We start from the raw sequence: 20,767 nt of genomic DNA, 5'->3' as shown, positions 1-20,767 counted from the left end.
ATAGGTTGTGGGTTCACTACTCGTTAAGAGCAGAATGTCATCTATGTCATGTTCCTCGACCATAACAATGAATCTGTCCGGAGGAATAGAGACTCTTCCCGACCTCCTAGGTTCCTCAGAAATATTCACCGCAGCCGGGATTGAAGGAATTGGTTCCTCCAATGGTTGCTCGGTATTTGGTTCTGGAACCTCCGACAGCTCGAAGGTTCTATCACTCTTTGCATTCTCGAGAAATTCCTTCTCTAAGAATGTCGCACTAGCCGCAACAAAAACACGTTGTTCGGTTGGCGAATAAAAGTAATGATCAAGTGTTCCTTTAGGATAACCTATAAAGTATGTCTTGACTGATCGCGGGCCGAGCTTATCCTCGTGTCTCCACTTGACATAAGCCTCGCAGCCCCAAACCCGTATAAAGGACAAGTTAGGGACCGTTCCCTTCCATAGTTCATATGGAGTCTTGTCAACAGACTTTAGACGGACTTCGGTTAAGTATTAGAGCAGCGGTGACGAAGAGCATAACCCCATAATGAGTCGGGCAACACGGTGTGACTCATCATGGATCGAACCATATCAAGTAGTGTTCGATTTCTCCGTTCGGACACACCATTCAACCGAGGTGTTCCAGTGGAGTTAATCAAAGGCAATCCCATAGTCCTTAAGGTGTTGATCAAACTCGTGAGAAAGATACTCGCCACCACGGTCGATCGTAGTGTTTTAATCTTTCTACCCAAAGAGGGTTCTGTACCCTATTCCGGTATTCCTTGAATTTCTCAAAGGATTCACTTTTGTGCTTCATTAAGTAGACATAGCCATATCTACTTAAATCATCCGTGAAAGTGATGAAATACCTATAGCCTTCTCGTGCGGTGATTGACATAGGCCCACATACATCCGTATGTATGAGTCCTAATAGGTCAGCAGCGCGCATTCCAACACCTTTGAAGGAAATTCGAGTCATCTTACCGATGAGACATGATTCACACGTGCCAAATGATTGAAAATCAAAGGCCGAGATAGCTCCATTCTTTATGAGCTGTTTTACGCGTTTCTCATTAATGTGTCCCATACGGCAGTGCCATAGGTATGTTTGATCTTTGTCACCAACCTTTAACTTTTTATTCATTACGTGTAATATTTTGGTGGTCTGATCTAAAACATAAATTCCGTTCATGGAGACTGCCTTGCCATAAATCATATCGTGTAATGAGAAAATGCAAGAATTATTCTCTATTACAAATGAAAAACAAAGTTTGTCAAGTGCTGAAACTGAAATAATGTTTTTAGAAAGACTGGGTACATAATAGCGATTTATATAAAAATAACTCAAATCCGCTGGGAAGCTGGATCACGTATGTTCCCCTCGAGACGGCACCCACTCGTGCTCCATTCCGACACGCAGTCCACCTCATCCTTTACGAGGGGTTCGATGTTTGAGCCCTTGCACATGATTACACGATAAGAACCACAACCAAGTATCTAGTACCCAAGTTCCGTAACTTGCGTGGTTAATCTCAATCATATGAATAGAAGTAGAAAAGGAAGAAGACATACCAACAGGTTTAACGCGACCTGCTTTTATGTCCTCATGGTAAACAGGACATGTACGCCTCCAATGCCCAGTCTTGTGGCAATGATGGCATTCCATGTTTTCGGTTTTGCTCTTTGTCGCGCCTGATGAGTTGCTCGACTCACCAGGCCCACTCATACCTGACCCTGACTTCTTGAACTTCGGTTTACCTACAGCTAGGTCTGCTTGAGCTTTGCCCTTACCCTTGCCCTTGTTTGACACAACGAGAACATCCTGTTTCGAGCTCCCACTGAACTTCATGTCCTTCTCGGTGCATGCGAGAAGGGAGTGCAATTCATGGGGACTTTTCTTCAAATCATTCATATAGTAATTCGCTCTAAAGAGCGCAAAACCATCGTGGAGTGAATGAAGCATGCGGTCAATAACAATGTTCTCGCTGATTTTACAATCAAGCGCCTCCAGTCTCTCGACATTCTCAATCATGCAGAGAATGTGTGGGCTAACCGGTTGGCCCTTCTGGAGTCTCGCATCAAAGAAGCGAGTGGTATGCTCATAGGTCACGATTCTCGGTGCTTTCGAGAATTCCTTGGTGAGCGTGGTGAAAATCTTGTTTGCACCTTGGGCTATGAAGCGTTTCTGCAAATTGGATTCCATTGCAAAAATGAGTACGTTTTTAATCGCACCCGCTTCCATGACGAAGTCGCTATACGTGGAGACCTCGTTAACTCGAGCCGTGGGGCCTGGGGTTGGCGGGAGGGGCTCGATCGGATACTTGAGCTTCCGTCGGCGGTGGCGGCGATTCTGTAAATGCCGTTTCCCATTCCGCGAAGTTTGATCCATCATTCTTCAATCTAGTAGACTGATTCATCTGATTCATAAAGATCCGAAGCCGGGACTCACGGTCCAATGTGGCACTTGGCATTGGGTCATCGAGGATGCCAGCCATTATGTTATTAGCGATTTAAAAAACGTGATCTACGCTGAAAATGAAAGAAAAACAAAAACGAAATAAGCAACTCATCGAGGTGATTTAAGTCTATTAAAATTCATTTTAATCGTGTAGACTCATTGCACTTGCATAATTGATCTCCCTCAAGAATAATACAAGTGATCCCAAGACTCAATTTTCGTAAATTGATAAGCCAACTGTTTAGCTAGTTCTTCCGTAAAAACTCTTGGTCGATAGATTTCCGTAAATCCTATCTATAGTCCACCATAATCACAGGATCGTACGAGTGACCATAGTGTTGAGATAAAATAGGTCAATCGGTTCCTACTTACCCGACGTAGAAGGGGTCATATTATGCCTACCGACGAAGAAGGGATTCATTGGAGTTTGACCTATAAAGACCGTTCTCAATTTTTGTTTATACGAGGAAGATCCCATCGACTTAATTTTAATTCATTGTAAGTGAACGAAAAACTAGCATTGCGTGAATGAATTAATTTAGGTGATGGCTTAAAATAAAACGTGTGATATCTGTATATCAAAGAAAACTAACGCGTGACCTCTATATGAGTCAGTTTTCATGCAATTATTAGGTGGTTTGGTTTTTAGGCGGAAAATAATGCAATCTATCGTTACGATAAAATAAATAAAAGAATGCAATACGTAAATAAAAATTCCTAGTGTGGCCTATCTTAGTAAAAAGAACATAATACAACTTTGGAATCCACCGTTGGACCCGAGAAGCTTGTCTTGATGTTCCATCTTTTTCATGCAATGAGTGAGCATCCGGTCTCCATCTTTGGTCTTCTCAAAATTACAATTAAAATTTACAAAATATAAACCTATTTACATTCTAAATAAAAACTGTAATTATAAAAGAAAAACAAAATGGAGATGCGAGATCTCAAAATACAACCAAGACCGTGTTCCATCATTACGGTAACACGTTCTACTAAGGCCACACTAAGTTACAACCGTTTGTAAAAATAAATAAATACGTAATAAAAGCATTCAAAACATTCAAAATAACGATAAATAAAATGCATCAACTAAAACAAATTTATTCGTGACATAATTCCGTAATTATGTAAAATTTATCCAAACCACCTTTAATGATTAAAATTATGTGACAAAACCGCTTTAGTCAAGTTAATTTTAATCCGTGATAATCCGTTACTTTAAATCGTTTTAAAGTAACTAAATTGTACGTGGGTGAACCGTTTCACTATCAAGCGAATGCATAAATCCGTATTATGCAAAAATTGGCCGAAAAAAAAAACAAAACAATTTTTTTTTTTCTTCTTCACGGCTGAACGTGAACAGTACCAAAAAAAATTTTTTTTTTTTTTTTATAATTGCTGCTGCATTGCCGAGAGCAATAAAGAACAAAAAAAATTTCGGCTAAAAACATGAGCATCAATTAACAAAACAAAACGATTTGTTAAAACCCAATTGCAATTCAATCTAATCCGTATAGAATTGAAACTACAATTGATACATCTTTAACATATTGCAATAATGATCGAATAAAATTACAATATGCAAAGAATATAAGAAAACAAAAGATCGTCTGATCCAGCAAGAAACGTGTGGCACGCATATCTAGGAAAAAAAAAACAAAAAACAGGCCGAGAAGGCCGCACGGTTTTCCAAAAAAAATTTGGCCGAGACAAAAAAAAAATTTTTGTGCCGCACGAATTTTAATGCAAACAATTTATCGATTCAAATTCGTTTGATGAAAAACACATAGAAAAATTTACGTGGCCTCGCTCTGATACCACTTGTGGGGTAATATCCGTATAATACCCTATAAAATTAGGACTATAACGCAAATTTTATATGTGATTATTGTCATAAAACGAAAAACATGAGAAAAACGATAAAGCATTAGAAATAACCTCGGGTCCTTTGAGATGCGGCCTAAGAACAGAAATCAAAATAGATTTCCTCCTAATCGATACACCCAAGACCGTCTGAGACTATGCCAATGTGCTAGAAATGTATTCTCTAATTGCAATGCAATATTGAGAGAATTTGTTGTGAGTTTTTCTTAGATGTGAGATCTGAATTTTGAGAGGTAATGTTCTCAAAACCCTAGTTTGTTTTGAAAATGAAAATCCTTAGGTTACAAAAGAGAGAAAGCCTCTCTTTTGTTTCCTCTTGCTTGGCCGGCCGAGAGCCTACATGGGGAAGTGGGCTTCCACTTCCTCTTAATTTTACCTCGTGGTCCGGTTCGTAAAATGCTAAATGTATATGACACGGTTTTATTATAAATCGTCATCGGTTATCGGTTATCAACCGTTATTGATAAACGTGGATCAACTGATTATAATACAAAAGTATACCCTTTGATCCTTTTAGAGATTTATAAGTCCTTGCACTAACTGTAAAGGACACCAGCCCCAACAAGGGGTACTCATGTGTTGTTATCATGGGTCTTGGATGCGGTAGTTTTCCGCATGTCGCTAGGTCTGCGCAGGTTTAGAACTAGGGTGTTTACCTTACCTCGTGATATAGACTCGAGTTACAGAGTGACTATTGACAGTACTAAGAACTTATGCCTGTCTCTAGATATATTGTCCTTTCTTGTTTGATGATTCTATGAATCATAGAAGGTGAGATGCAAGCCGGCTATGGTTGATAGAGTTTGGATCCCTGGATGTTATGTGATTCACATGATAGTGTAGTATGAGTCGGTCTAGTATTCACATGCTAGGACTATGTGTTGTTGTATTGTTGTTCACATGATAAGCACGATTGTCTAGCATCTATATGCTAAGGCGATGTGTTATTCATATTCATATTCTTATGTTTACATGTTATATTAATTATGACATTTCGTGGATGGGAGGACTCGGAGTTACTCCCCACTGACTGTGGCTTTCGTATTTGTATAAAATGCGATTGACAGGTAGGTGATGCATATATGGGGTTCATGGACGAGCTAGCGAGAAAAGTAACCTTGGGACCTAGATTGACTTTATTTTATTGTGACCCTTAAACACTTTTTATGTCATATACTTTTTAGGGACATATGTCTCCCTTTTTCATATTTGGGTTGTATAACTTTGTTTCGCGACTTTAGCGATGTTTTATTTATGAGATTTATTTTAGACCTTGCATGTTTGACACCTTCCCATTTGGATATTTTTATAACGAGTTCGGTTTTAAAAATTACAGGTTTTTACCCAAATGAACCTATTACAAACATATCCATGCACTTTTTATCTAGAATTATGTGTTTACTTTTCCGCAATGAATGAGGGTGTCACAGGTTGGTATCGAGCATATTTGCTCCCGATGCACGTTGTGCACCCCAATATAAATAACTTGACCTTAAAATAATAAACTTGAGAGATGGGTAGGATGGGTAGACTTAGGACCTTATGTTGTAGTCTCTTTGTGATTGCTATTTGTTAGGTGCTAACCAATGTTCTCTTTTGCAAGATGGCCCCTCCAAGAAACGTAGATAATGCAATCTTACAAGCTAGGTTTGTTAATTGTTAGTTATTAATTTTCGTGCCGTTGAAGCTATGACCGTGATCTTACTCGTTGGTGACCAAGATTGAGTGGCCGTTGCCGAATGTTGAAGATTGGTTATGCCAAATGAAGAATGCTTCCACTTTCTCGATATTTCTTTTCGTATTCAGTGTACCTTACCTTAATCTTTCAATCTCGTTGTTTATTCGTCTTTCTAATTCCTCTTCTCTCGCCTTGGTAACTACTCTTCTATTCTTTCTCCCGATTCATCCTTGGTTCGTTTTCTTCTTATAATAAGAGTCCTTGTGGACACCTTCCTTTTATTCCGCCGGATAGTCCCCTTGTTCAAGAGAACCCAGTTTTTAGAGAATGTTTTTAACTGAGCCTCGTACCTTGGGGTGAGTGAATGTATCATTGGAGGGCGTGAACGAGTTGATAAATTGATTGTTTAAGGTTTGAGTTGTATATGAGAAGATAACTTGGTATCCTTTGGTTAGTCTTGTTAGTTGTGCTTGATGTGAGAGCCTAGTGAGTTGAGAAACACCTTGGGATTTATGTCTATTGAGAGCTTGTTTGTTATAGGTGACTGAGCATGGGTACTACCTTAGCACATAAGTTGGAATGAACCTAAGCTACTTCATTTGAGAGTCTCGATGTTTCTTGTGGAGAATTAAAGGAATGATAGTTAGCCCCAATCTTTGTAGGCCTTGAAAGGAATACAATAGGACATTGACGTTGCTTAATGGATTGGTATCGTACTTTGGAATTAGTTAGTTTGTTAAACCTTTTGAGTTGACAAAATCTAGTATAGAGTAGCCCTTGTTGACCTTTTGAAATTTGAGAACACGTGGTTGACCTTTTTAATCATATCTGAATTTGGGAATTTTGGTGGAAAGTTGTTCGATGTAGTTCGTGAGTTCAAAGATGCGATTCTAATTTATGGTATCGGAGACTAGAAGTATGAAGTGGTGAGATAATAGTGTAAACAAGCCATGGTACTTGGGGATGACATAGCAAGTGAAGTTCGATGACGAGAATTGTAAAGGAGATACTTTGGGACTTGGATGGTAACAAATGAATTTGTGTGGTGGATTGATTTTGGCTCTTGGAACCAATTGAGTTGAGGAATACCTACCATTGTGGAGTCCTTGTTAGTCCTATGATTTGGTAGACTTTTGAGGCTTTGTTGAGCACCTTAGTGATGTAACCTTATCATAGCGATCATAAGCTTTGAGGAGTGTTTGGTTAAGCGGTAACCCTTTCATTATGCCGCTTCTATTCTCCTCTCCTTCTCTTTAGCGTTCGTTGAACCCTGTTTTTTATGCTGAAGTTTACGTATCTTCTTCTTGCCCGAGATATCTTCTTAACTCGAGTACCTCTTATTTCTGTCAACCGTTATCTTTACGGTCCGACTTCTTAGTTTCCTAACTTGTCATGCTCATGCACCCTTCGAAAATATTTTACCGCTTCTCTATCCCGTTATCACTCCTTATCTCCTTAGTATAGTTGGTACCTTGTTGACCATGTTTACAGAGTTAATGGGATGTGATTTGAGGATTTTTGTATTTCGATTTTTGTCGGGAATTGGTGTAGGAGTTTGTGTCTGTATTTGACCATGTGATATGAGAGTTAGATTTTTGATGGAATTCTTATGATGGCAATGTTGTAGTCTCCTTGCGATTTGAGGTTCGCGTGATTTGGTGGTATAAGACTCACTTTGGTTTCGATTTGATGATGAGACTAATGGGATTAGTTTACCTTGGTGGAGTATTTCTATGGTTATTTTGGATTTGTTTTGGGCATTGTTCGTTCGGGGATTGTTCGTTTGTCATTTGAGCCTTACTTTACGGTATTGGGGATTGATAGCTAAGTTTGTGGAATGTTATTGTAAGTTTGGACCTTATATTTAATCCTTTGAGGAATCTTTCTATTGGAATTGGAATATTTTTGGAAAGTAGGATAGTGAGTCTTGAGTAAACCGATCAGATGATTTGTGTGATGAACCCATTTATCTTATAGTTAGTGCTAATTATGGATCGGATAGTGCAACTTGTTGCTTGTGGGTTGGTTTCAAGCATGAATGCGTTTGGGAATATTGAATCTTGGTAAGGGTATAATATTGTTACTAGTTTCGACTTTGGATTTTGATTTTGTTCGGTGGAGGATATTGGTGGAAACATTTTGATTGGGAAATTGTTAAGTTATAATTGTAGAGGATAGGATTGTCTCAAGGATTAGCTTATAAGTAGACTTGTCGATGAGTGGTTCAGATGGCTCTTTGGATTAGTGTGGCCTCTGGTTGTTGCCCTGTTGATGTTCGGAGGACCTAGTAGGATGACTCTGCGGTTGGAAAATTGAGTGAGTAACCTTTCTTGATGTACCGATCTTCCTAATTCCGATCTCCGACAATTGTCATTCTTGCTATTCTGGCTTGTTCCGTTGAGTTCACCTTTTTGGAACTCATTTGACCTTTTGAGTAAAGCTTCTTGTTCGTTGACATCTTTATCGACTTCATCCCAAAATTCCACCTTTAAGAGTTCAATTCCTTCTTGTCTGTTGGGTGTGAGTTCCCTATCGCGACTTGCATTTCTCGTTCCCGAGTTGTTTTCCATCTTGCATAGATTCTATCTAGTTTAAGTAAACTTTTGGTTCATTATTTTAAATTTGGAGTTAAATCTACAAATTGACCTCTTTCTATAACATTTGAAAATGATTTCTCACTCTCTTTCAACCTTGGTGTTCGATTTGATACCTAAGCTATTTCTCGTTTTGTGTAATTTCGGATCAATGTGAGTTAACTTTTCGATTCATTGTTAAAATTTGTATTATATTTGGAAAACTTGACATCTGGTAAAGTTTGAAAAATGATTTAACATTTTTCTATAACAATTTCATTTGACCTTTCGCTTTCATTTTGTTTGGCGTTGATTCGTTGTCAGGATTCGTTATTGGAGACGTCTGATAGCTAGTTCTGCACTTATCGGCGAATGATTTCGTATTTTGATTTGTCCTTGATTCGGAATGATAGCGCGCTTTCATGCATCAAGAGTTCTCTCATTCCCTTGATATGGGCATCGTGCTTTTGAAAGTATTCTTAAGCCCTTTTGAAGGATCATCTTTTGAAATTCCAATTTGTTTTGAATGTTTTGATTTTCGCCCTTGGAAAATTTAGTTCGTCCTTATTATATTTTCGTTTTCTACTTGCAAGTTTCGAGGACGAAACTTCTTAAAAGGAGGGATGATTGTAACACCCCATAAATTTGAAGACCTTTATTATATTTTAAAAGTAATGTTTTAATCTATTTTAATTTAATATTAATTTATTTGAAATAAAATTTATTTGATAAAATATAATCTTATTTTATTTTGAAGAAATGTAATTATTTTTGATAGTTTAGAAATGTTTAAAAGTGATTTAAACTATATTTAAACCTTTTCCTTTGATAAAATAGATTTCGGATAAAAGTCGTAAAATTGGGATTTTCCCATTTCTTACGGTCGTTGGGTAAACGAGTTTGGATATTGGGCATATGAGTACTTAATCTTTTAGTAAAATCGTGTAAAGAACTTTAATATTCTCGGAAATCGCGTTCGACGAATATTTCTAATTTCCGTCGAAACGAACCAAAACTTAAACAATTGGAACTCACCCAAACACCCTACCCCAAACCATGCACCCTCCATCCTCCATGGGTCTCCTCTTCTTCTTTCATTTCCCCAATTCTCATTCTCTCTCTTCCTTTCATCAAACACCAAATTCATCTCAAAAATTCTCCTTACAATCCCTAAATCCACCATAAATCCTTCATTTCTCCACCAAATCTCATAAAAATTATATATTTGGAATCCTCTCTTCAATCCTTATCTGCTAGTAAGCTTTATTTTCATTTCCCCCAATTTTGTTTTAAGACTCATCTTTTAGGGTTTCGAATTTAAAGCTTAATAATTGTGTTTTTGTTGTTCTTATAGGTGAAGAATTTGAAGATGATTTAGGTGACTCATATATTGTAGAAGATGATGAGTGATTTCGGTTTCTAGGACTCTTTCTCAAGTGTTATTGTTCTCTTTTTTCTAGCTTAAGGTAACTATTCCGAGTCACTCGACGAATTAATGTCACATTAGTAGTTGTATTTGTTGTTTGTTGTTGTTTGTTGTTGTTTGAGACGATCTTGTTGATAAATGAATGAATGGAGTAAGATGAGTATGCTTATGTTTAATTTATGTTACCCATTTGTATATTATTGTTTGGAACAAATTTGGATGAGGAATTATGTGTTGTGAGAAATCCGTGTTTTGGCTGGAACGCGTCAGTACCGGACCGAGACGGTTTCCAATGTTTCCAAAAATATGACAGATTGAACGGCATCGAAAAATTAGGTGGTTTAGCCACTTGAATCACTCAATTCGGAGTCCGTATGAGTAAATGGTGTCGTTTTATCGATTAAAATTTATAGAAAAGTTTACCCTTGTGTGAGACGGTTATTTATGATATTTTATTATGCGAGAATTTTGTGGAATTAGTTATTTTGTAAGTTGGAATATTTTCTTTATGTTGATAGTGTTCACATGATAGAAATTGGAAATGGCATGAGAATGATATTGTGATGAATTTTGTGATTTGGTCCAAAGTAGGCCAAGACTCTGAGCTGGGCCAGATTGACCGAACGAGTTTGGTCAAACTAGGTTTATACCGGTCAGCCTCGATTTGACCGATGACCTGTTGCGGGACTCGGGTCGAGGGTTTGTCTTTGAGGTGATATTGGTTGTCATTGGATGTTTTATGTTGATGCCTTGATATTTGTAATTATCATTTCACATGTTGGTTGTTGGATGCTTTGGATGCCTTATGCTTGAGTCTTGTTGCCTCTTTGCCATTTTAGCTTATTCTCATGGATTATGGTACTGTTGGTTAGCTGGAATTTGGATTATTATTGATATTGGAGATATTGTTGGATTGTCAGCTGAATATGCCTTTGCGTAGCCTTTCATATGCTAGGGTGTGTATGATCATTTGTATGTGCAAGTTTGGACTCTTTGCCCCTCTTATGGTTAATTGGGTGTCCTACTTGTCTTGTGTGGTGTGGGCTAATGTATTCAAGCTGGGACTAGGTCCTAGGTGACTTTTTCGGCCTTCATCATAGATAGGCCATTATAGTCATTGACGAGTGTATGTTCACAGCTTAATAGCCTTTGTGTCTTAGCTTGGTGGGTTTATATCCAAGTTAGGGCATAACCTCCTGACGTACTCGTAGAAGTATGTGGTCAGCTTGGCATGACCTCCTGACATACTCGTAGAAGTATGTGGTCAGCTTAAGTACTAGCCAACCCTTTGGTGGACTCCTTAGGGGTACTCATGTGTTGTTATCATGGGTCTTGGATGCGGTAGTTTTCCGCATGTCGCTAGGTCTGCGCAGGTTTAGGACTAGGGTGTTTACCTTACCTCGTGGTATAAACTCGAGTTACAGAGTGACTATTGACTGTACTAAGAACTTATGCCTGTCTCTAGATATATTGTCCTTTCTTGTTTGATGATTCTATGAATCATAGAAGGTGAGATGCAAGCCGTCTATGGTTGATAGAGTTTGGATTCCTGGATGTTATGTGATTCACATGATAGTGTAGTATGAGTCGGTCTAGTATTCACATGCTAGGACTATGTGTTGTTATATTGTTGTTCACATGATAAGCACGATTGTCTAGCATTTATATGCTAAGGCTATGTGTTATTCATATTCATATTCTTATGTTTACATGTTATATTAATTATGACATTTCGTAGGTCGGGAGGACTCGGAGTTACTCCCCACCGATCGTGGCTTTCGTATTTGTATAAAATGCGATTGACAGGTAGGTGATGCATATATGGGGTTCATGGACGAGCTAGCGAGCAAAGTAACCTTGGGACCTAGATTGACTTTATTTTATTGTGACCCTTAAACACTTTTTATGTCATATACTTTTTAGGGACATATGTCTCCCTTTTTCATATTTGGGTTGTATAACTTTGTTTCGCAACTTTAGCGATGTTTTATTTATGAGATTTATTTTCGACCTTGCATGTTTGACACCTTCCCATTTGGATATTTTTATAACAGGTTCAAGTTTTAAAAATTACAGGTTTTTACCCAAATGAACCTATTACAAACATATCCATGCAGTTTTTATCTAGAATTATGTGTTTACTTTTCCGCAATGAATGAGGGTGTCACATATACGACTATTTTACGAAAACTGGACGTTGCTGAGAACTGTGCAGGAACTCGGCCGAGTAGGGCCAACTTGGCCGAGTAGCTTGCGAATTCGGCCGAGTAACTCGTATTCGACCGAGTAAACTTTCTGTGATAATTTGGGTCAGCGTTTGGAGTCGAGGAACTCGGCCGAGTTTTATAGTTACTCGACCCAGTGTCCTGTACTCGACCGAGTATGTCATGTACTCAATCGAGTACCTCTTTGGGCGGTCGTTTTGAGTCGGAGGCTATGTTATTACATTTGTTCTGAGTCGTAGGTTATGTGCACACGTATGTCTTTGGTCTTAAAGCATTCTTTTACATATGTGACGGTCCTGATACGTAAGTTACCAGATACTATGATGTGGAGAATACCAGCTTATGAAGGATATGCGTTTGGTAGGGAGGACATGGGTACACGTGATTGTGATGGATAGCGGAAAGAATAAGCGAAGTTGATGAGTTATTGAGATAAGGAGCACATTCTGTGAGCTAAGGTGAGTGAATTTGTCGTTGGCTTAAGTTGTGTAGTGATTACCGTATATGGTTGAGTGATAATGAGAGTGGTAATTTAAATTCGAGCAATGTGAGAAAGAAAAGTTTGAAATGAGGGATGTGAAAATTATGGTAATTTGGGATAAATATAGTGATTTATGGAGAGAGATGATTATGACGATGTTGGGAGAGAAGATGTCTAATGGAAGGTTGTGATAAAAAAATGGAAAAGATTGGTGTCTAGTGGGCTTAGATCGAGGGATGCCGCAATGAGGATTTGTATGTAGTAGTCGTTATGGAGATTTGTATTACTAGAAGGTGAGCTTAGTGTATAATCATTTGGAAGGTCACAGGATGAAGTGAATCTTGGTTTTCTAGAATTATTAAAAGAAGATGTAATCAATTAAGGAGAAATCATTGAGTGGTGGATCTATCGGTGGCGAGTATGAGTGAAAAGCATGATGAGAGGGATTTTTGATAAGAAATAAATGCAAGATAATGATATAGGCTAATGGAATTTGATTTTTGGAAGTAATGGGAAGAGAAGGATGATGGTAAGTTGAGTGAATGTTCACAAGAATTAAGGGACACGAAAGAAAGGAATCATGGAGTTGTGCGATACTATCATGAGGGTGTGAGTTAAGGGATATATATAAATAAATTACAGGACGACTTGTTAGTCATGAGTTTTGAGGAACTAAAGGAGTAAGAAGTTGGTAGAGTATTTGCATGGTATGAGACTATGGAGGTGAGCTAGGTGACGATATAATCAAGGATAAACTTTGAATAGTTGTTGAGGTAATTTTTGTTGATGGATTTGATGTTCGTTATTTGAGATGATAACCAAAGAGAGGAAATGAATTGTTATATTTAGAGGTGATTGTAAAAGTGTAGTGATACGAAAGATAGTGGTGTCATGGTGTTGTCACTAGTGGTTACGGGTGATGTTAAATAAGGAAGTGAGTCGTTCGAAAGAGATTGAATTTTTTTGTGGGGACTAGATTAGTATGTCAGAGTCCGAGGGAGTATAAGATGTGAATATAGGAGGCGTTTTCTAGTAATTGAGCATTAATGTTAAGGTTACTTTTGTCGGGTGGTGGTAGTTATGCGAATTTGAAGAATGTGTTATGAAGGGGCATACGAGTTTAACCTCGTGTGAAAGATGTATTTAATCAAGTGGTAACTTACGTGATCAGGATTGGCTAGTTAGATATTATTATGGTTCTATGATGTGTGTAAGTATTTTTGTGAGGTTCTGACTTCATGAGTAGTGGTATGGTATGATATTCATAAATTTGTTATCTGGTTATTTCATGTAACATGTTGCGTGGTTGGATGAGTAGTGAGATGATTGTTGTGTCGGGACACTGTTATTTTACTTATATAGTTGTTGTGTTCCGTGTTGCGATTCGGGCACTGTACTCCGTGTTGTGATGCGAGTACTTTTGCGTTGCGGTGTGGCTGTTTGTGGCGGTGTTGCGATGCCATCATCGGTTGTGGTGGAGCAGGCGGGATACTTGTGAGACAAACTTGTGAAAGCATATGTCAGCCTAGTGTGAGCATATAGATTGTTATTCTATTTACTGCTGTTTTCTGTGATTTCGGCTTGTAGGTGAGAGTAAAGTATAATATGGAAGAGAGTTGTGCATGTGGTTGTTGTTATCATAAACCAGTGATACTTTGTTGATGGGACATAGTTGTGGGATGTTGTGCGAATACTTTCGATCTTGTTTTAGATGAGGCATTAGTGACATAGTTATGCCAAGTAATTGGGGGAGCATGTGTATACTGAACTGGAGGCTGCAAGTGGTTCGTAATCTTTATTGGGGCAGTAAGTATGGAGTGTTGGGAATTAGTATCATGTTAAATTATGGACGAGGTTGGTGGCAGAAAAAGGGAAATTTGAGGACCTAGGGAGTGTATAACAATTTATGGATCGTGGGTAGTGTTGTGGGGTTAGGTACGTGAATAAGGAAGAATGTGGTTGTGCGGTAATGTCGAAGAGTTGAAGTAGTAGGTATGCTGAGGGTTTTGTGGTATATGTTAGGTGGTGTGCGAAGTGATTAGAGGTATTGAACTGTTAGAGAAAGAGAGCCTTAGATATGGGAATGTTTATTGGGGTTGAGGTTATAGTCGGTGATCGGTGACATGAAATAGTGATAACGGGAAGAAATAGCTAAGGATATAGTACTAGTTGGGTTACAAGGACGTAACGTTTATCTTAAGAGTGGTAGGATGCGACAGAGGAAGTTTGATGGTTATGCATGTTGCAGTGTATTGGAAGTTTTTAGTCTTGGTTTAGAATGAGGATGAACTTGTGGTTGACATTATTAAAAGTAAAGGTTATGTTTGTAGTAGTATGTATTTTATACGTATGGTTATGGACTATGGTTGTAGGTAAGTATGGTTGCGATAGTGTTGATGGTTTTGGTGGTGACGTTTATGAGTGTGAGTAAACTTTGAGGACGAAATTTATTTTAAGGGTGGTAGAATGTAACATCTCGCTTGGTGGATTGTGTTGGTATTGGATTTGCTAGTGAGCGGTATGGAAGTAAGACAAAGTTGGCGGCGCTGGTGTTGTTGTTATTCGATAATAATATGGAGTTAGGAGGGCTATTCTATGGTTGATGCTATGTTGCGAACGCAATGTTGAGGTAGCCGTTGTTAGGTGAGTTAGTGTTAAGGTTGGAGGATGAAAGTTGAGTGGTGTTGGTTGGTGGAGTGGTATGCGAGTGTGCTATGTAGGTGTGGATGTGAACTTCGAGGACAAAGTTCATTTTATGGAGGGAAGACTGTGATACTACGGTTTTATGGTCCTTAGTTACTCGGTAGAGTAGGTAGTACTCGACCAAGTAGGTCGTCGTGTGACTTCTAGTCAGGTTAGTGTCCAGGAGCACTCGGCCGAGTAGTGAGATACTCGGGCGAGTAAGTCGTACTCGGTCGAGTACCCCAGGTACTCGACCGAGTACTCGGTCTGACGGGATTAATTTCCGCTGTTTGATTAAGGTGATTAGAGGTTATAAATATTTCGTTTAATAGTTACTAATCCTTTTTATCAAAACCTAAACTACATATACCATCTCTCTAATCACCCAAATCATTCCTATGGGGAGTGCGATCGATCGTGAGTCTAGCTTCCGTCTTTTTGTCCCGATTTCGTTGGTAAGTTTCTTGTGTCTTGTTAATCATTAGTATGTTGTCTTTTTAGGGTTTTGCCCTGATTGTTAGTTTGGGGGAAAAGGCGTTATGTGGTATGATTGTGTCATAGGGTATGGTTGTGATTATTTCTAGGTGAAGAATTCGTAGAGGAACCGTTCTAGCTTCCGCTCATTGCATGTGATTTCGGAGTCGTAAGAAGGTAGGGTTTCCCTACTCAGTTGAGTGTGTAATTAAGTATAATATGGTGATTGTTTTATTGGCATGATTACTATTATTGTTGATATTGTTACCTTGGATTTAGCATGTCTATATTGGTATTGTGAGTTTGGTTGTTTGATTGTCCGTGGTTCGCATGGTGCGTCCTCGGCTGAGTGGAATCATCATCGGGAATGGCTTCACGCCCTTAATTTCCCCCTTGTGCTTCCCGTCACAGGGGGGATGTGCACATTAATGGACATTGGTTATTTGCTCGTTGCGATGACCGGCACTTAGGCCGGCAAGGCTGTGGTCCCCTGCTGGCAGTGTGGGTCTCCTGGTTCGATGGGAACCCGGCACGGCTACACACTTCGATGTGTAGTCGGTTACTGATTACAGATGGAGTTTGGAGGAATGTGTGTTGAGTGGCTTGGATGTTGTTTTGTTGTCTTTCTTATCTTATTTATGTAGTGATCTGACCCCATTTATATTTTATAAAACTATGGTGATCCATTTGGGAATGGTGAGCAGATATTGACAGGTGACGATTTAATGATAGCTGCGGGATCGAGGAAGGGAGTGTCATTAACTAGAGTTTTAGCTTCCGCTGTCATGAGTCTTTTGATACTTTTAAGCTGTAGTCGGTTTACATTTCTTTACACTTTGGTTTTTGGTCTTGAGACATGTAATAAGTTTAACTTTACAATTTACTAATTATTCTTTGATGGTCCCTATTGATATACTTACTTCGGGCAACCGAGATAGTAGCACCTTTATATGATAGAGTGGTCCTTGGTAAGGCACCTTGGTATATGGGGGTGTTACAGGATGATTTTCATTTTTGAGTCGTAGGCTATGTGCTTACGTTTGTTTTGTTTATTGAAGCTTAAAATGCTGCCAATGAGATCTGCTGCCATGAGCAGAGCCTCAAACATGACCATCGATGACATAGCACAGATGATTGAGCAAAATGATACGCTTACCGATGCTTTGATAAATGTAGGTAAGGAGAGGGAGATAGTCGTGGATGCATCCGTTTTTAGAATTGCTATCTCTCGCTATCGATCTACAACATATGAGGTCACGGGAGAACCTAATTTTGTCGATAACTGGTTCCGTGAGATGGAGAGTATCTTTGAGGTTGTGAATTGTCCGGTGAACATGATGGAGGACCGGGCTACTTTATACCTGAGAGGTCAGGCTGGACGATGGTAGCCTAAGGAAAAGACGGCTACCCGGGAATATTACAGAAATTAGGGTGAAGCTGCGATTCCCTGGGAAGAGCTCAAGGCTGCAATGAGGCGCAAATTTGTCCCGAAACATGTCCGTAGTCAGATGCGAGCTGAGTTTGTTTCCTTTGTGATGACCGACAACATGACGGTGTCGGAATATTACATCAAGTTCAATGAGCTATCATACTATGCTGAGGATATGAAGATGAGTCAACAGAGTCTAGCCCTTCGTTTCAAGAAGGGGTTGACACTATGGATCATGGAAAGGTTACCAGCCGGGGTAATCACTGACCTGAAAGATGTCTATGAGAGAGCAGGTCATGCAGAGCGACTCGGTAACATGGCTATGGAGGCTAAGGAGAGGGTGAACGAGAAACGCAAGGCTAACGGTGAAGGTGGTAGTCAATCGAACTACAAGAAGGGTAAGTACAACCAGGCGAGATCGTATTCCGTGGAGCTATTTATTGTGGGGGCTCGCGCTATAATGGTAGAATTGGACGCAGTACCAGTGATAACACCAACCTGACATGCTATAATTATGGTGGAACTGGCCACAAGAGATTTAACTACACCAGCAGTGCAAGAGGAGGTTACCAGCAACCATATCAATGGAACTTTTCCCAAGCTCCGGCTCAGAGTATGGCTAGAAATCGTCCGGCAGGGTCACAGGGTAACTAGGGAGGTTAAAGCTATAATAATGGTGGCTACAACCGGAATGGAGGATCTTATCAGCGCCCGAATAACAATGGGAATCAGAATTCGGCGGCCAAATCTACAACATCGGCGAGTACGGTGCAGGGAGGAGGTCAGAAATACAGTGGGAAGTTGCTCATGAGGGACAAGAAGAGAGCAGAGGATGATGCTCATGTCGTCACTGGTACATTTCTGATCAATAACACACTAATTTTTGTTTCGTTTGATTCGGGAGCTACCCCTTCATTTGTGTCTAGGAGTCATGCTTTAATATGGGATTGGGTAAGTTTGAGTTGGTAAAAGAAAATGTGTTCATACCGTTGGGGAGAATCTGTGTCATGTCGTTAGTTGTATAAAGGGGTGTTTATGGTTGTTGGGCAAGTAGATTTTCCAGTTGACTTACTTGAGTTTCCTAGAGATGGATTTGAGGTCATTGTGGGGATGGATTGGTTGGGTAAGTATAAGGCGACTATCTATTATTTTCAGAAAAAAGGTGTCTTTGAAAGGTCCTAAGGAGTTTAAAGTGTCTTATCGAGGGTTTGTAGTAAAACCCAAGGTCAAGGTCATTGTATCTATGACCTTAAAGTCATATTTGAGGAAGGGATGTCCCATAATTCTTTTGTCACGGGAGAGACACTCGCGTGGAGGAGCCATTAGCAGTAACTATACCGATTGTGAGAGATTTTGAGGATGCTTTTCTGGATCAAATACCAGGATTACCCCCGAAGAGGGACATTTATTTCAGCGTGGAACTTAAACCTAGAACGAGACCTATATCTAAGGCCCCTTACCGTATGGGACCGAAAGAATTGGAAGAGTTGAGGAAGCAGTTGAATGAATTGCTGGATAAGGCGTATATCAGACCTAGTATATCACCTTGGAGCGTGCCGGTTCTATTTGTGAAGAAGAAGGATGGCAGTTTGAGGTTGTGCATTGACTATAGGGAGGTAAACCATGTTACAGTTAAGAACAAGTATCCATTATCAAGGATTGATGATCTGTTCGACCAAATAAGTAGTGCTGGGGTGTTTTCAAAGATTGATCTACAACCGAGTTACCATCACTTGAGGATTAAAGATGAAGATATTCCTAAGACCGCATTCCGATCGAGGTACGGTCACTATGAGTATTTGGTTATGCAATTCAGGTTGACCAACGCACCAGCTATGTTTATGGATCTTATGAACCAGATCTTCAGCCCGTATCTAGACAGGTTCATGGTTGTTTTCATTGATGATATTTTAGTCTATTCCAAGACTAAAGAGGAGCACGAGGGACATTTGAGGGTTGTGCTGCTAACTTTGCGAGATAATGAGCTATATGCCAAGTTATCCAAATGTGAGTTTTGGTTCGAGAAGGTGGCTTTTCTGGGCCATGTGATTTCTAAGGATGGTGTAGCAGTTGATCCATGTAAGATTGAAGTAGTGTCAAAATGGGAAGAACTGAAGAATGTAGGTGAAATTCGGAGTTTCTAGGGTTTGGCTGGGTATTATAGGAGATTTGTGAAGGACTTTTCCAAAATCATCAGATCTATGACAACTTTGATGAGGAAAGAGAACAAATTTTGTTGGGACGAGAATTGTGATACAACGTTCCAAACCTTAAAGGAACGTTTGACTACAGCTCCTGTCTTGGCTTTACCAGAGGGTAGCGAGAACTTCGAGGTTTATAATGACCCTTCGAAGAATGGTTTGGGTTGTGTTTTAATGCAGAACGAGAAGGTGATAGCTTATGCATCAAGGCAACTGAAGTCATATGAAGAGAACTATCCTACTCATGATCTAGAGTTGGCTAAGGTTGTCTTTGCTTTGAAGATTTGGAGACACTATCTTTATTACGGGGCGACGTTTAAGGTGTTTTTCAGATCACAAAAGCCTGAAGTACATATACACTCGAAGGGAGATAAAAATGCAAAAAAGGAGATGGATGGAGTTGATAGGTGACAAGATATGGAGATTGTCTACCACGAAGAGAAGGCTAATGTGGTAGCTGATGCTTTGAGTAGGAAGAGTGTACATTCAGTGTGCACTGCTATGTCTTTGATGAGACTGAGAGATAAGGTGGAGTAGATGGGGATTCACATGATTCGTAAGGGAGACAACATTAGTGATGTAACCGTAGAGCCCGAGCTTTATGATGAGATTAAGAGGAAGCAGTTACTTGATCCTAAAATCCAGGAGTGGAAGGAAGGACTAGAGAAGGGAACTACCTCGCAATTTTCGATACATGCAGATGGGAGTATTCGCTTTGATGGTCGGTGGTGTATGCCAAAAGATGATAAGTTTAAAAGGATGATCACGGCAGAAGCTCATTGTACACCTTACTCGGTGCACCTGGGAGGTGACAAGTTATATAAAGATTTAAAGAAAACCTTTTGGTGGTCGGGTATGAAGAAAGAAGTAGCTGAATTTGTTGCTAGATGTTTGACTTTCCAAAGAGTCAAGGGGGAACAACGAAGGCCGCAAGGCAAAATCCAGTGACTTGAGGTACCTGAATGGAAGTGGGAGTCGATCTCTATGGACTTCATTGTTAGGTTACCAAAGACACATCGCGGTAACAACATGATTTGGGTGATTGTTGATCGGTTAACCAAGTCAGCTCACTTCATTCCAATGAAAGATACATGGAATAAGATCGAATTATCAACGGCTTACAGGAATAATGTGGTAAAGTTACATGGGGTACCGAAGGATATTGTGTAAGTCCGTGACACAGAGTTTATTTCTTGGTTTTCGCAAGAGTTGTAGGAATTGATGAGGATTACCTTGAAGATTAGCACGACTTTTCATCCAGCGACTGATGGGCAAAC

At 39.5% G+C, this 20,767-nt stretch overlaps 1 protein-coding gene across 1 annotated transcript; it reads left to right on the top strand.

Annotated features, from left to right (window-relative positions):
- The first annotated feature begins 20,027 nt into the window (after nt 1-20,027).
- On the top strand, nt 20,028-20,438 carry LOC141630857 (uncharacterized). The gene has a single exon (XM_074443603.1). It carries the CDS (start codon nt 20,028-20,030, stop codon nt 20,436-20,438), a length of 411 nt encoding a protein of 136 aa, XP_074299704.1.
- Nucleotides 20,439-20,767: the final 329 nt, after the last annotated feature.

The sequence above is a fragment of the Silene latifolia genome, chromosome Y (assembly GCF_048544455.1).
Source record: "Silene latifolia isolate original U9 population chromosome Y, ASM4854445v1, whole genome shotgun sequence".
NCBI lineage: Eukaryota > Viridiplantae > Streptophyta > Magnoliopsida > Caryophyllales > Caryophyllaceae > Silene > Silene latifolia.
The sequence above is the reverse complement of the archived record's forward strand: the minus strand, read 5'-3'. Positions and strand labels throughout refer to the sequence as shown.